At 33.8% G+C, this 16,288-nt stretch overlaps 4 protein-coding genes across 7 annotated transcripts in view; 2 read left to right on the top strand and 2 right to left on the bottom strand.

Moving 5' to 3' along the window:
• Window positions 1-595, bottom strand: part of LOC111468476 (WD-40 repeat-containing protein MSI2-like) — a 15,009-nt gene extending 14,414 nt beyond the window's left edge. For both annotated transcript variants that reach the window (XM_023113728.1, XM_023113727.1), the window contains exon 1: window positions 591-595. The gene's annotated coding sequence lies outside the window, so the exon portion shown is untranslated. The remainder of the gene's footprint in view (window positions 1-590) is intronic.
• A 4,692-nt stretch (window positions 596-5,287) lies between these two features.
• LOC111468481 (probable BOI-related E3 ubiquitin-protein ligase 2) lies at window positions 5,288-6,572 on the top strand. The gene is made up of 2 exons (XM_023113736.1): window positions 5,288-5,719; window positions 5,805-6,572. Exons 1-2 carry the CDS (start codon window positions 5,435-5,437, stop codon window positions 6,330-6,332), a joined length of 813 nt encoding a protein of 270 aa, XP_022969504.1. The 5' UTR covers window positions 5,288-5,434; the 3' UTR covers window positions 6,333-6,572.
• A 2,172-nt stretch (window positions 6,573-8,744) lies between these two features.
• On the bottom strand, window positions 8,745-11,904 carry LOC111468477. Its single transcript, XM_023113730.1, has 2 exons — window positions 11,496-11,904; window positions 8,745-10,311 (listed from the first exon to the last, which is right to left on the bottom strand). Exons 1-2 carry the CDS (start codon window positions 11,787-11,789, stop codon window positions 9,463-9,465), a joined length of 1,143 nt encoding a protein of 380 aa, XP_022969498.1. The 5' UTR covers window positions 11,790-11,904; the 3' UTR covers window positions 8,745-9,462.
• A 942-nt stretch (window positions 11,905-12,846) lies between these two features.
• The window catches only part of LOC111468468 (glycerate dehydrogenase), a 12,388-nt gene continuing 8,946 nt past the window's right edge, over window positions 12,847-16,288 (top strand). The window contains exons 1-13 of one of the 3 annotated variants that reach the window (XM_023113715.1): window positions 12,847-13,038; window positions 13,140-13,223; window positions 13,522-13,662; window positions 13,786-13,907; window positions 13,980-14,061; window positions 14,144-14,216; window positions 14,290-14,381; window positions 14,478-14,552; window positions 14,686-14,793; window positions 14,873-14,950; window positions 15,030-15,074; window positions 15,185-15,299; window positions 15,719-15,737. In XM_023113715.1, coding sequence (XP_022969483.1) covers window positions 12,916-13,038; window positions 13,140-13,223; window positions 13,522-13,662; window positions 13,786-13,907; window positions 13,980-14,061; window positions 14,144-14,216; window positions 14,290-14,381; window positions 14,478-14,552; window positions 14,686-14,793; window positions 14,873-14,950; window positions 15,030-15,074; window positions 15,185-15,299; window positions 15,719-15,737 — 1,157 coding nt within the window. In that variant the 5' untranslated portion in view covers window positions 12,847-12,915. Of the gene's footprint in view, window positions 13,039-13,139; window positions 13,224-13,521; window positions 13,663-13,785; window positions 13,908-13,979; window positions 14,062-14,143; window positions 14,217-14,289; window positions 14,382-14,477; window positions 14,553-14,685; window positions 14,794-14,872; window positions 14,951-15,029; window positions 15,075-15,184; window positions 15,317-15,718; window positions 15,960-16,288 lie in introns of those variants that run through there. The other 2 variants (XM_023113716.1, XM_023113718.1) reach the window with 2 other exon arrangements.

Below are 16,288 nucleotides of genomic sequence, written 5' to 3'. Positions count from 1 at the left end.
AAAAAAAAAAAAAAAAAAAAAAAAAAAAAAAAAAAAAAAAAAAAAAAAAAAAAAAAAAAAAAAAAAAAAAAAAAAAAAAAGTCTTTGTAATGTTTTGAAGACTTAGAAAGAGGGGCTTATCATTTGATTTTTATTTTATTTTTTAAAATCGATTTGTTTCGAGTTTAAATTTTATAATTAAAAATTAAGAAATTGGAGTTGTTCGTGAGTTAGGTAGATAGATGAATAAACGAGCTCGAGTTTAAAGAATTTAAGCTTATAATTATTAAATTAGTGGCCCGAGATACGAATTTAACGAGATTTAAATAAATTTAACTCATTCAAACAAGAATCTAAATAGAAAGAAACATAGCCTGTGCTATCTAAAAATATGAAAAGTGAAGAATTATAAAAAATAAAAATTGATTAGATTAAGGTAAAGATTAGAACGTGAGCATAATTAATTAATCCAAACAATAAGTAACTAATATAACTTAATATGGAAAGGAAATCGAGATTTGAGATATGAATTAATGAATAAATCAAAAGCTACCGAACAAAAGAAAAAGAGAAAGGTAGAGAAGTAGTTGAGAAGATGTAAGAAAGAGAAACCCCACTTAAAGTTTCGACCCCGAAAACAAGAAGAAAGGAAGAAAATTGCTTCCCGAGCCTTGACTTTTCGTATATTTTAATCAGTTGAGTGTGACTCATTTATTATCGTTCGTTTTTTTTGCAGTAGTAGTTATCAACTTAACATATTCGAACCTACATACAACAGTCCAAGGTCACCTCTAACAGATATTGTCCGTTTTAGCCCGTTATGTATCACCATCAGCCTCACAGTATTAAAACGCGTAGGTTAAAGGAGAGATTTTCATTCTTCTCTCCAACCAATGTGAGATCTCACAATTCACCTCCCTTGGAGGTCCAGTGTCCTCGCTGAAACACCGCTCGATGTCTGGCTCTGATACCATTTGTAACAACCTAAGACCACCGCTAGCCTAGTGTCTGGCTCCGATACCATTTGTATCAGCTGAAGCCCTTCGCTAACAGATATTATCCGTTTTAGTCCGTTGCATATCGCCGCCAGCTTCACGGTTTTAAAACGTATCTCATCGACTAAAACGTCATAACTTTGAATTTTCACATTTGTAAATTCTTAACAGTAAATATCAACTTAAATATAATTCAATTTGTTGTCTACGAGTTCCGTGAAAGGAAAAGATAATTAAAGCATATGGGGGATATAAGTGGGAGAGAGGGGTGCGTGGGAGGTTGGGGTTGGAGGTGCAGGTGTGGCACATGGGTCCATGGCCTCCGCCGGCCTTTGGTCCATTCTTTTCTGAATCACTTCCATTAGACAGACACAGGCACAGGCTAAGGCTCATAGGGAACCCAAATTCAGGTTAAATTATTGAGTTTCAAGGACTCATAATAATGTTGAACTGCGTCAGAATGGAGCATGAATGTGTGTGTTTTCTGATTCATCCAAATCTTCTTCCCACTTCATCTCTCTTCCTTTATCCATTCATTTTCACTATTTCTCGATTCAATCGTTAGCCCGAGCATAGTTCAATACCTAAATTATCATATTTTCAGCTAAAAATTTACATATTTAAATCTCGATCGTTAACCTGAGCATACTTCAATGACTAAGTTATCATATTATCAACTAAAAAGTTATGTTCGAATCTCGATCGTTAACCCAAGCATAGGTCAGTGACCAAGTTGTCATATCCTCAGCTTAAAAGTTATATATTTGAATCTCGATTGTTAACCAAGCATAGTTCAATAACTAAATTATCATATCTTCAGCTAAAACGTTATATATTTGAATCTCAATCGTTAACTCGAGCATACTTCAATAACTAAGTTATCATATCCTCAGCTAAAAAGTTATATATTCGAATCTTGATCGTTAACTTCAGCATAAAGACTCAGTTTTCATATCCTCAACTAAAAAGTTATATATTTGAATCCCCAAGCAGACTTCTATGACTAAGTTATCGTATCCTCAGCTAAAAAGTTATATATTCAAATTTCAATCATTAACCCTAGCACAGGTCAGTGACTAAGCTAAAAAGTTATATATTCGAATTTCGATCGTTAACCCGAGCACAGGTCAGTGACTAAGTTATCATATTTTCAGCTAAAAAGTTATATATTCGAATCTCGATCGTTAACCCGAGCACAGGTCAGTGACTAAGTTATCATATCTTCAACTAAAAAGGTATATATTCGAATCTCGATCGTTAACCCGAACATAGGTCAATGACTAAGTTATCATATCATCATCTAAAAAGTTATATATTAGAATCTCGGTATTTTCCACGAGGATGAAAAATTTTAGGTATCGTATTTGTTACCTCGTGGTGGCCTACCCTATTGCGAGGTCACTAAGGATAGCTTCGTCCTTTGACCATTAGATTTAATAAATAATAATAATTATTATAGAAAAATAAATATTTGACATTTATAGTCTTTTAATTTTCATTTTATGTCACCTTAATAAAGAAGTAGGTTTTAATGAATAGAGAAATTGTAAATTATAAGCTATTACAATTATTTCCTGCTATTATTTGTCATCATTAACTTATTATTATTATTATTATTATTATTATTATTATTATTATTATTACCTGAAGTTTAGTAGAAGCTAGGGGCCTAACCTTGATATTACAAAATATATTGTTACCTAAAAGAAAAAATAGACAATAAATGTAAAATTAAATTAAATTAAAAGAAAAAAATAAACTTATAATTAAACAAATTATATGATATAAATTAAATATTTATAATTATTTTTTTGAAATATTCTCCAATAAGTAAATAATTTTTTTAGATGACTTTGATTAAAATGTAAAATGATTAATTTTTTAGCGTTATAATGTCGCGAAGTTCTCGAGATTGAGAATTAATTTTTATTTTTTTTCATTTAATTTTTTACGATAAAATCGATAAAGTTAAAAAATAAAAAATAAAGAATTAAAGAAAAAAAAAGTGAATAAAAATTAAAAGATTGAAACCATATATCGATAATTCCCCGTGTTGTCTTTTAGGTATAAAGTTTGACATTGAAATGAGAGAAATTAATTTGGAGAATATTTAAAAAAACAAAAAATAAAAATAATTATTATTAATTAAAAAAAAAAGAAAAAGTTTTCAACCAAATATCACGTAAAAGTACTTTAAGCACCACCACCAACTTACACACTTTTTCATGTGTATTATTTTCTCTCCTATTTTTTAATTAAAAAATAAAAATAAAAATAGCATTTTTTTAGTTAATTATTGACTTAGATTTAATTATAATAAAACCATTATTCATTTTGTATTTAATTTTCTTTAATATATATTATTAAGAGGCTGCAACCAATGAAAATGGACTATGAATGCAGACCTGACTGTGTGGAGAAATAATTGAATTTCATTTATTTATATATATGTTTATTATTATTATTTTATATCAATTTTGCCGACAAAATAGAGGTTGGATAATTGGTATAACACGACTCAATAAATAACGTAGTAGCGTTTATATGACTTGATAATTCGATCAATCTGAACTATTTAACTCAAACTATAAATGTTGAGTTGGGTTGGATTGAATTTTTTAAAATTGAAAATTTCATTCGATACAGTTAGACATTATTTTAGCTGGGTCAACCCGAACAACCTAAAAACAGGGCTACAACTCAACAAAAAAGAAGAAGTTATATTTAACGTTTGTGGGGTTGGATTGGTTCGAGTTAGGTTTTGAACTCTATCTAGATTGGGTTGAGTTGGGTTGGGTTAGGATTTGAACTGTACCCAGATTGGGTTAGGGTGTGAACTTTATTCACGTTCCTTATGTAGCCAACTCAATCAACTCGAAATTTCGAATTAGTCCAAACAAATTTTAACCGAACTGAACTGAACCCATATACACTCCTATAGTGAGGAGATAAACGATGAACCGATCTGAATGAAAACAGTTCAAAGTTAAACGTGTTTAATTTTAAATAATTTTATATTTTACGGAAATTAAAATGACAAAACATATTTAAAAAATTTGATAACGTCACATTACATATAACCTAAATCATTAATTTTAAAATTGTATTAAATTTAATAAATTTAATTTTCTAAAACACATATTTGAATAATCATTTCCATCTTTGAATTAAAATAAAAAAAATAAAAAATTTAATTTTTAATTAATAATTGTAAGAGTACTTATGAACGTGGAATTTGTCACACTATGAATTGAATATCAAAATAAGTCTCCACATGACCGTTTAATTTACGTCAATTCAATATTCCACGCGTTATTAATTAAATTGCTTTTGAACAATATTAATATTTAAAATTCACATTTTTTTTATTAGAAAATTATTTAATCTATATAATTTGACCATATAACACCAAAAAAAAAAAAAAAACACTTATTTCATTTTATTTTTTACTCAACCCCAAATAAATAAAAATAAATATGAGTATATTTTCGTCCACAATCTCTCGATTTTAAAATTATGAGTTAGAAAGAGGTTTTCACACCCTACAAGAAACGTTTCAGGTCCCTTTTAAACGACGTCAGATATCCCAACAACCGACAAAAAAAAAAAAAAAAAATTGAAAACAAAACTAGTGACACGTATTTTACGAGGAAACATAACACAACGAGCAAAACAAATAAAACACACTTATAAAAATAAAAGTAGCTGTCGATATTTGTTATATTAAATTTAGTACTGAAACATTTTTGTATATATATAATTATTATTTTGGTCAAAAATATCAAATAAATTATAAAAGATTTTAAATTATTAAAAAATATTTTTATGTCCAATATATCTTTAAACTTTTATATTTTAAAAATAATAAAAAAATAGTAAAACAAACAAATCTAGAGATTCTCCCCTCCCCTAAATAATAATAATAATAATAATAATAAAAATAAAAATAATAATGTTGATCGTCACCAAATTGAATACTGACTGAGTCACCAATTTGTGTCCATGTCCACCATTTTCTCTCATCCTCAAGCTTTCTCTCTCCTCAAATTTCTCTCTCTAACCATATTGCTGACTCTGAAATCTCTGACCCCGATAGTTTAGTCACCAAATCTGCATCTCTGTACCTTCTCTTGCCCCCTTTCCCTTTCCCTTTCCCCTCCCATCTCTCTTTCTCTCTCCTATTCCTAGAGAGAGAAAATCTACCCCCTTTGAAAAATAGTATCCTACCCTGTTCCCCCTCCCCCACCACCCCTCCTTTTAAATCTCTCTCTCTTTCTTTCTCTCTCTGTATCAAAAAAAATAAATATATATATATACATATATATATGTGTGTATATATATGTTCTTTCCATTTAACATCCCATTTTCGCCACGACTTCCTGTTTTGAATCCAAACCCATTATTCCTTTCCATCTCTCTAAAAAGGGTTTGATTTAGTTTCTTCTGGGTCGCCGGAATCCATGGCGGTTCACGCTCAGTTCTACCCTGAAAACCTTGCCTTTCCCTTCGCCGGAAACTCCACGGATGCCGTCTCTCAGTTTTGCTTCCAGAAACCGCCGACTGAGTTCTTCTCTGGTGGTGGTGGCGGCGGTAGTGGCGGTAATGGTGGTGGTGACGGTGGCTCTGTTTTTAGCTTCGCGAAAAATCCCAACAGAACGGCCGTTGCAGCGGCGGGGTTTTCTCAATGTGTGAGTGCCCATGTTGAGAAACAGAGACAAGAGATCGATTATTACATCAGAGTTCAGGTTCGAATCAAACCCATTACAGAATTTATGAGAATGCTCTGATTTTTTTATCACGATTTTGATTTTCCTCTGTTTTTTTTTTTAGAATGAGAGCTTAAGAATGGCGTTGAGAGAACAAGGAAAGCAACAAATTACGTCATTAATGAAGAAAATAGAAATGAAAGCAGCAATTTTGTTAAGGCAAAAAGAAGAAGAAATTGCTAAAGCTTCTAAGAAAACAATGGAACTTGAAATTTTCTTGAGAAAATTAGAAACAGAGAATCAACTATGGCAGAAAATCGCTCAAGAAAACGAAGCAATGGCCATGTCTCTCAACAACACATTAGATCAAATGAGAGAAAAAGCTTCTAATTCCATGGACGATGCAGAATCCTGCTGCGACATGAACTCCGCCGCCGCCGTGGAGGAAGAAATCCGACCAGGGTGCTCTGTTTTGGAACAGGGGAGAATGAAGAACAGGATGATTTGCAGAGAGTGTAATCATCGGAATTCGACAGTGATTCTCTTGCCTTGTCGGCATCTGTGTTGCTGTAAGGATTGCGAAACGGTTGTGGATTCATGTCCGGTTTGCAGAACGGGGAAGAAAGCGAGCATAGAGGCGATGATTTTCTGAGAAAAACCCAGAAATTTTCTTTCCCGGGAAAAGCCGAGAAAATCAGATAGGAAAATGTCAATAGAAGAAGGCACNGTTCTTCAACGTTTCTTTTTTTTTTTTTTTTTTTTTTTTTTTTTTTTTTTTTTTTTTTTTTTTTTTTTTTTTTTTTTTTTTTTACTGTTTCATCTGATTTTGGATTGGAAAATTGTACTTTGAAACTCTACCAAAATGAAGTGGACAGATTATTACAAGACAGAGCATCTTTTTTCTTTTCCAAATTCTTTGATTGTTTTTTAATTTTTTGAATAAAGGTTATTTATTTATTTAATTTATTTTAATTTGATGAACAAAATTCTTGGGTTTTGAAGATTTAATTGATTATGTTATGGCAATTTTTAGTGACCCATTTTGGGCTTTGTTTGTCAGGTTGTTTCAGAGCTTTGTTTGGTTCCATTTGTTAATATAAATTGGGATATTCTTTTATTTTTTCCTATTAATTAATTTACTGATTTTTGTCAATTTATTATTTTTTTGTACTTTATTCATTTAAAATTATTTGATAAGCCATTTTTTTAATCTATTCATCTTGTTGACTTTGACCCATTTATATTTTTTGGATGTTTGAATAATTTTTTTTTTTTGCAATATAAAAAAATTAATAAAATAGTATTTGGGTTCGAATCCTAGTTTAGTTTTATCAATTATTAAGTAGTTTTGAGTCTTGTTAATCCCTCCATTTCTATCGAGGAGCCTGCGTGTAATATATTGCTCCTCCAAATTTTGAAGGGTAGCAGGGATACCATACGACGTGTGGTGCTCTTCCAATAGTTGACCCTACCTACGGCTCAACCATTTCCAGGGTGGGGAGAAGGTCCGCAAGGGACACCATTCTTGACTCTACCCTATGACTCAACCATTTCCAGAGGGGAGACTTTTAAACAGGAAAGATAACTCTTCTCAAGATGTTCACCGATGTCTCTAGACTCCCTAACGTTACCGTTAGCCGCTACGTCCCAGTTCAAAATTTTTAACACATTCTCTTTCGAGAAGCTCACGCTATTGCACTATCAATTGATAAGTTTGCTATTGCACTATCACTGGTGAATAACAATCATAGTGATGATGTTGAAGATTACCCATAATTTTTCAATGAAATGTTAAAATAATTAAAATTATTTTGGAGGTTTAGTGATATGTGCACAAATTAATGATGATCCAACCAAACACATGCCCATATTTGGTCAGTTGAATCATCATTTAAACATGAACCCTTTGAGATTTCATTTAATTTAATTTAATTAATTACACAATTTGACCAAACAATGTCTTAATTATATGAATCACTAATCTTTAATTCTATTTATTTTATTTCTACATTAAAATAAAATAAAATAAAATAAATATATACATTGGAAAATAGCGTTTTTGAGTTTAGGGCCGGATATTACTCCGATATGTCGACCAAGAAATCTGCTGCTACGCACACACCATGCACCTTAAATATATCACACGTGGCGGTAATTGATTGGTTTACAACAGTATGCAGTTCTGATTTCAATTTTTAAATTAAAAAATTTCCGTGATGTATTGTCCGTTTCACTCTCCCAGAATCGTGGGAGACTACCATGCAATTTCTTTTTTTTTTTTTTTCTTTTTCTTTTTATTCACTAATTTTTTTTTTAAAAAAAGGTAATTTTATATGTTTTATTTTTGGAAAAAGAAACCGCGTTGTTCACGGTGTGATTAAGACATACTTCACATTCTCATAATTTAAAAGGATTAAAAAATTGGAAGTAAACAATTTAAAAGGATCGTTTTAGCGGTAATATAGACTAAAATTAAAAGTAAAGAAATTAAAGTGGAGGGTATGGGCATGAAGGAGAAAAGAGGAATATTGGAGGGGTTCTAATTGTTGCACACCAATTTGGGGTTGGACCTACTATGCATACACCCATCCCTATCCTTTTGTTTTTCTACTCGGATGTGGTGGGGTGGAATATAAATGTGGTCGATGCTCAATGGTTTGGATATCATATTCGAGAGAAGATTTGATTAGGATAAGAATAAGTTCTTTCGTAGGTTTAGAAAGTCGATGGCTAAATAGCTATTTGAGAGAAGACATTCGTCGAATATAGTTTCACATCAAAAAGGAAATAGTATACAAAAAAAAAAAAAAAAAAAAAACCCGTGTAACACTACCTTGATATTTTATAAGATGGTACTAAATTATCCTGTGATCTGCAAAGGTATAACAAGAACTTATTTCAGGATTCAAATGGCAAGGAAGAATAATTCTATACATGAATAAAAGGTCAGATGGAATATGAATAGGACACTATTCATTCCATTCTCATCTCCAAATTTAAGTAAACAAGGCATTAATTCTTTATTAATGTTTGAAAACTAAGAGATAGGAAGAACACTATTCAGTTCATCCATTAATGTGCTTGGGAAAATTCAAAGTCGTCTTTCCCCAGTCCAAACTACTTTCATTAGTCAATCTAAGTCACATCACATCACAAATACATAAACACATTGTTCAAGATAAGATCAGATCACTCATCATTTCAACAAAAAGAAATAAACAATGAGAGGCTTGGGGAAGAAGAATGGTAGTAGTTTGAAAAACATTTTTTGTAAAAGAATACAAAGTACACCTGTCCATTACATGAACCTATACAGAAAATAGTGCTACTTTCTCAATCTAACAAAAAAAAAAAAAAAAAAAAACCCATCTCACAGATTTCAATCAAGTCTTTAGCCATTTTGCACAGAACCTTGTCAATCTTTAACTGTTCTTGAATGGGGGATTTGGATTATGGCCACAGGCAGAATATCTAACAAAAAATGAACCCATCTCACAGATTTCAGTCAAGTCTTTTAGCCATTATGCACAGAACTATGTCAATCTTTAACTGTTCTTGAATGGGGGATTTGGGTTTGGATTTGGATTATGGCCACAGGAAGAAGATCATGGCAACCTTTTTAAACAATATGAGATCCGTACTACAAACAAGATCCAAAGGGGGCAGTAAAGATAAAATCTTGAGAGAGAATTTTTGCTACTCCTCAATACTAATAACTTTATATCTGGCGCTGAAAGGGACTAGGGGAAAGGATAATAGCGTGTGGTGGTGGGTAAAGCCGATCAGTAGAGGCTAAAACCAAGAAAGTGGGTGATGATAATGGCAAGGCCAAGAGCAATGGCTACAAAAGAAGCAGCCCAGGTCAGTCTTTCAGTTATTCTAGGCACTCTGTCCTTCAACGCCTCGCTAAACGAGCCTATGAAAGCAGTATAGCTTCCCATTGAAAGAACTGTTCCAACTAAAAACATAAGAAGAAAGGCAGCGCCGGCTACACGGGAAGGCAAGGCAAGGGCAGGCAAGACTATCATAAGTGCATCAGGTTGCAGACCATGGACAACTCCAGTGGCAAAAGTAGCAAAACCAATCTTTTTCTTCTTTTTCTTTCCCACAACCATTGGTTTCTCTAGTGTTTCATAGATGCCGACATCACACTCACCATTTTCTAGAGCCACACATGGTGTACGGACTTCTGAAACTTCCCTAATACCCATAACACCTATTATAAATAAAGTCATACCTACTACTATTGTGCCCCAAGTTCTGAGAATTTCAATGTGAAGCTTATCTTTTAAAAGTAGAAATAGTAAGCCAAAAATGACCTGACCTGCATCATGGCCACACCCCCAAAGTGCCCCAACTGCAGCACTTTCCATGCGATTGCAGCCAATTGAAAGTGGTGCAAGAGCAGCAAGGTGATCTGGTCCTGATAGTGTATGTAAGCAACCAGCAAAAAACCCTGTCCAAGCACTACTTAATAGTTCACTCTGGATCAGTCGTCGCCCAACGACAGCAGCTGCAGGACCTCCAGTTTTAGCTGCTGCATTTTGAAAGGATGCAAAAGCTGCTGGCGCAAGGCCTGGTTGGATCAGGATCAGAACAAGAGCAGAAAGAACACAGAGTGACCTTTTCACCTATAAGAAGTTTAACGTGTGAAATTCTATTAGCTCTAAGAAGAAAAAACACAATTACAGCCAAAAGGGTCTTTGTTTTTCATCATATTTTATAAATTAATAGCTAAACAATATGAACACTCAGTTTTCTCTGGTGTCATGTTTGTCCATTCTGCTAATCCATGAACTCGTAACAACTACAGCCAAAAGGGTCTTTGTTCTTCATCATATTTAATAAGTTCATAGCTAAATAATATGAACACTCAGTTTACTCTGGTGTCATGTTTGTCCCTTCAGCTAATCCATGAACTAGTAACAGATATGCATTGGGCTTAAATGGAAATAAACTAATTTGACAAGTGTCTGAAATCGTTCACAAATTTCATTATATTGCTTCATAAATGCCAGGGATGCTTGAACATGTGAATAGGGCTGGGATTTTCGTGGTATCCAAAGATCAGAAAAGGATAAGGCGACAAACAATAAAATAAAATCGTAACCACTGCTGCGTCTGTATTCTGTATCTGTTTGCGAGCCTGTGACCACATGCAAATAAAAGCGTAAATGTGAATATTTAATTTCAATGAGTACTGCTAACAATAAAAGAGGAACGCAGCATGAAACAGAAATTTCTCTGAGCATATCCATCGTTCGTCATTAAGATCAGTTTCCACAATTATTTCTCAATAAAGAATCTCAGTCGATGCTTAAAACAACGGAAGAATAATCCGAAATGTTAGATTAGTACAATGCAAGGGCACACATACGAAGCCGTCGCCGGTAATTGTATAGAGACATTGCTGATTTAATATTACAAAATTTAAAATCACAGTTATTATTATCAGTGATTTCAACAAGAAACTGGAATCCTAAAATAAGATCAAATTAAGCAATGCAACACAGCAGATATTTCACATGACTCGTATGATTAGGCAAAAATTCATGCAATAAATTGAAAAAAGTACTCGAGACTGTAGGAAAAGTGACCTACGAATTCGATAATTAATCCAAACTGAATTGAGTTATAAATCAAACAATTCACAGTACTCCAAACTTGACCTAAAATCAATAAAAAGCGCTTCACGGTGAATAAGACGGTATATATAATCCCAACGTAATCCAATTACCTGATAATCAAATGAAAAGCAACGAAGAACGGGAAATTAACACCAGAAAAAAAACCGAATGGCATTTCAATCCAATACCTTCTCCTTTCCTGCGAAATGTTCCAGGAAATCAGGCTTAGGCGAGCCGGCAAGAGAATCGGACGGGAAAATCGAATCGCTCAACCAATTCGAGGAAGAAAGGCAACAAAACGAAGACATAGAAGGCTTCTCGTTCTTACAGAAGGTCAAACCGAGCGGCTTGAGTCCATGGAGCGTCGGGAGGGGAAAATTGAGCTTCAGAGAGTCAATGCGACCAGACCAGAGAAGAGTAAGAGATGAATTGAGGTTAATCTTGAGGGAGGTCGGAGAAGGAGAATACAGAAGCCTTTCCATAGCGTCTCTTCGCCGTCGTTTGGGCCTGCGGCGGAGGAAGAAGAAGGGTCGAACGTGACCCCAAAAGGAGGGTGGTGGTGAAGTTGGTACTTGGAAGATAGAGTCCAAGCAAAACAGTTCCAACAGAAAATTGAAATCCCCATTTTTTTTTTATTTTAATATTATTTTTCTCTGGTTCAGTGAATTAACGTGGGCTCGTATACTACCCTACTTAGAGTTAAATAAAAATTGAAAATACTTTATAAAAATAAATTATTTTGAATTTAAATATATTGTACGATAAGATTCATCAGCTTTGGAAGAAGCTCGTAAAATTTGGCTCATCACCTCGTGTTTTGCTCTGATACCATTTGTAATAGTCCAAGTTTACTGCTAACAGATATTTGTTCGCTTTGACCCGTCACGTATCGGCATCAGCTTAACCATTTTTAAATCGAGTTGCTAGAAAGAGGTTTTCATACCCTTATAAAGAATATTTTGTTTCTCTTTTGCAGTGATATGAGATCTAACAAATTACGCGATTAGATAGATCAACCGATACTATAGCAGAGCTGATTGCAAATGAGGAAAAATCGGCCACGTTATCATTACCTCTATAAATCGCTCAGCAATCATCGAACGGGCAAAGTAGTTATAAACCTTGTGAACAAAATATAGAAAATGATATTTAAAAAAAAACATAATATTTTGTTCAATAATTTTTAAATCAAATATAAAATCGAAAATTAATAATATGGCCCAAGTATTCAGGGGTATTTCCGTCATTTAAACTACTAAGGATAGCCAGGTACTAACGTGGCGCGAATTTAAAAGGACTATATCGTTATTATCCATTTTCACCAAAACGAGAGGTCCAACAACTTCCATCCTGTAGCAAAGCAGAGACACAAATCCTCCAAATCTAAAATCCACTACAACACAGCCCACAAAATCAGATGGTCAAACAAACGAAAAGTCAATAGTCATCAATTTTCCCAGACTCTATTGGAGAAAAAGATCTTCTACTGTACTTGCGTTGCACCTGATTATAGTCGAAATTTTTAAGAAACCAACTGAATGAAAGCCTTCAGCAATTGCACAGTTTAGCGGTGGAGAAGAGCTCTGAAGCTTTGAAGGTTTGGCTCCAATGGCGAAGCCGGTTCAAGTTGAAGTGTGGAATCCTAATGGAAAGTACAGAGTTGTGAGCACCAAGCCTATGCCTGGAACTCGCTGGATCAATCTCTTGATCGAACAAGATTGCCGAGTTGAAGTAATTTTTCTTGTGTTTTTCTCTTTGTTTCCCGCCTGTTTCTGCTTCCTGGCGGCAATTTTGATGTGGATTTAAATTTTTGCGTTCGTTTCGTGTTGTAGATTTGTACCGAGAAGAAGACGATACTCTCGGTGGAGGATATTGTTGCTCTCATCGGCGATAAGTGCGACGGCGTTATTGGACAGGTATTTGAACCTAATCGCACTAGTTCTTGTCAATCAGAAAGTTTGTTTTCATATTAGCTAGTTTGAGTCGATCTGAAAGAATTATAGATTAGAGTCGTAGAGGAAAGAAGAGATGGAAGGTTAATCTCTACATTAAAACTAGTTGATTATATGATTTTAAGAATTTAAATATGATGATATCTGAGCGTTTACATGCGGCTCCTGATGGATTGAAATTGGACAAACGTTTGGTTGCCGTACAATTCCTAATGAGTTTCCTTACTTGTGATTCTGAGGTTTGTTTTCTTGGATGTTTCAGTTGACTGAAGATTGGGGAGAGGTGCTGTTTTCTGCATTAAGCAGAGCCGGAGGCAAAGCTTTTAGTAATATGGCTGTTGGTTACAATAATGTAGATGTTAACGCTGCTAATAAGTATGGTATTGCTGTAGGAAACACTCCTGTAAGTTTATTTGGCTCTGTAAACTGTTACTACTTGAATTGTTATTTTGTACCACTTAAATTTGATTCTGCATATAATGAGATATAGACAGGTATTTAGATCATTCATTTCTTATTTGTTTAGGGAGTACTTACAGAAACTACAGCAGAGTTGGCAGCTTCACTTTCTCTTGCAGCTGCAAGAAGGATCGTTGAAGCTGACGAGTTCATGAGGGCAGGCCACTATGATGGATGGCTTCCAAATTTGTATGGCTTCCAAATCTTTTAAAAATAGGCATCCAAAGTGGCCCTACAAATTTGAAGTAATTTTTTTAATAGGTTTGTTGGAAACTTGCTGAAAGGCCAGACTGTTGGTGTGATTGGAGCTGGTCGTATTGGATCTGCTTATGCAAGAATGATGGAAATTTTCCTAACTCAATTGTTTATGAGTTTATGGTATAGTACCTGTTTTCCCTTGATGACTTCTTGTTATATTCTTGCAGGTAGAAGGGTTTAAGATGAACCTGATCTACTTCGATCTTTATCAGTCAACCAGACTCGAAAAGTTTGTTACAGGCATGTCTTAATCGACGATTCTTTAAAACAATGAGTTTCAGTCCCTTTAGTTGAAACGCTTGTTTAATTGCAGCCTATGGCGAGTTCCTTAAAGCCAACGGTGAGGTTCCTGTGACATGGAGAAGAGCATCATCCATGGATGAGGTGCTTCGAGAGGCTGATGTGGTATGAGTTTGATGTGATTAATTAACATGGTTTTGAAGAGCTCATCTTCCCTTGTGCAACATAAAATTGCTATTGTGCGTTCCTTTGGATTTATAGATAAGTCTTCATCCAGTACTGGATAAAACCACCTTCCATCTGGTGAACAAAGAAAGTCTTAAAGCCATGAAGAAGGTGAAGCTTGCTAAGGCTCTTTTCTCCCTTCGATTATAGTTTTGATCTCCCTGACCCTATTCGACCCTATTACAGGGATTCCTGATTGATTACATTTAAACTTATGTTTCTTTAAATTATATTATAACTGCAGGATGCAATTCTCATTAACTGTAGTAGGGGACCCGTGATTGATGAAGCAGCCCTTGTCGAGCATTTAAAAGAGAATCCGATGTTTCGAGTTGGCCTCGATGTCTTCGAGGTATTTCTACTTACAAGTTACTCACTTTCTTATTAACTGTAGTAGGTTAACATGTCTTGTTTCATCACTCTTTGGTTAGGATGAACCATACATGAAACCTGGGCTTGCTGATATGAAGAATGCGATCATTGTACCTCACATTGCTTCCGCTTCCAAGGTAAATCTCTGCCTAGTTTGACGGTGAAATGAGGATATCCTTACAGAAGCATTGACCTTCTTTCATAACCATCATGTAGTGGACTCGTGAAGGAATGGCGACTCTGGCCGCTCTTAATGTTCTGGTGTGCAACCTATAAATTTGGACTCCATGAATTTATTTTATTTTCATTTAGATTGTTCTTCTTATCTGGCTTGCATTTTGAGCTTAAAACACTGGCTTCTCTAACCACAGGGAAAAATTAAACAATATCCCGTTTGGGCCGATCCGAACCGAGTAGAACCATTCCTTGATGAGAACGCTCCACCTCCAGCTGCGTCTCCAAGCATTGTGAATGCAAAAGCCTTGGGTATATAACTGAAAAAGGTTTAAATACTACTTTGATCCTCGTACTCTTTGGTTTATCATAATCATTATACTTTCAACTTTTGTTTATTTTAGTCAATTTACTTTACTTTCAAAATGTTCCTTTTGATCTGTGACCATTTTTGCCCTTCATTTTTAATCAAAATTTTAGCATTTTAAGTCATAAATTTGTATTCAAGGGTTTCCATTGTTTATAAAGTTTATATTAAAATTTTGCAAATAGGAATTAAAATGATCGGTTTTTTAAAAGTACAAAGATCAAAATGAACAAAGTTGAAAGTACATGAATAAGAAAGAACCTTTTAAAAGTACAAAGACTAAGGTAGTATTTAACCCGAACTTAAAATCAGCTGAGCTATTATAGTTCAATTCTCTTACTTCCATAATTTGTGGTCTTTGCAGAATTGCCTGTGTCAAAGCTGTGAATCGATGATGATGCTTACTTACATTAAGATCTTTCAGCACCAATCGCAAGCATTACAGACTTTGAGGTAAATGAAAACTCTATTTACGAGTGAATTTGATGAGTGTCGAACTCTGCACAATTGATTATAATGTGCGTATATATCTCTCTGGTTGAAAATGCAAGTCCATCACCTAGTTAGTACAACATCAAATATATTAGTTTGAATTATTTATTTAATCCATGCGATATCGTTTTAATTTTAATTAAATCCCTATGGTTCAAAGGAGTTTAAATCGTATGGCATCTTTGATTAAAGCATATTATATTTAATTTCATCACTAAACCAAGAAATTGTTATTATTATTATTATTATTGTTATTATTATTTTGTAAGAGTAAGTTGTAATTTTGTTTTCAAACTCTAATAGACTTCGCTTCTAAGAGTGACTTTGATGTTAACCTTTCACCTATGTCTAAATGCTTATCATCTCTTTCTTGTGATCAAAGATTTGAAATAATGCACAAATTTACCTTTTGTAAAAAAAAAAAAAAAAAAAAAAAAAAAAA

This window comes from Cucurbita maxima, unplaced genomic scaffold (genome assembly GCF_002738345.1).
Source record: "Cucurbita maxima cultivar Rimu unplaced genomic scaffold, Cmax_1.0 Cma_Scf00036, whole genome shotgun sequence".
Lineage (NCBI taxonomy): Eukaryota > Viridiplantae > Streptophyta > Magnoliopsida > Cucurbitales > Cucurbitaceae > Cucurbita > Cucurbita maxima.
Note: the sequence above shows the minus strand (reverse complement) of the source record. Positions and strands in the feature narration are given on the sequence as shown.

What these genes read in the sequence shown, in the direction of transcription:
- LOC111468477 (XM_023113730.1), bottom strand. Translation starts at nt 11,789, where the DNA reads ATGGAAAGGCTTCTGTATTCTCCTTCTCCGACCTCCCTCAAGATTAAC. An exon ending in ATTTCGCAGGAAAGGAGAAG is followed by an intron (nt 10,312 to 11,495) that starts GTATTGGATTGA and finishes AACTTCTTATAG; the next exon opens with GTGAAAAGGTCACTCTGTGT.
- LOC111468481 (XM_023113736.1), top strand. Translation starts at nt 5,435, where the DNA reads ATGGCGGTTCACGCTCAGTTCTACCCTGAAAACCTTGCCTTTCCCTTC. An exon ending in ATTATTACATCAGAGTTCAG is followed by an intron (nt 5,720 to 5,804) that starts GTTCGAATCAAA and finishes TTTTTTTTTTAG; the next exon opens with AATGAGAGCTTAAGAATGGC.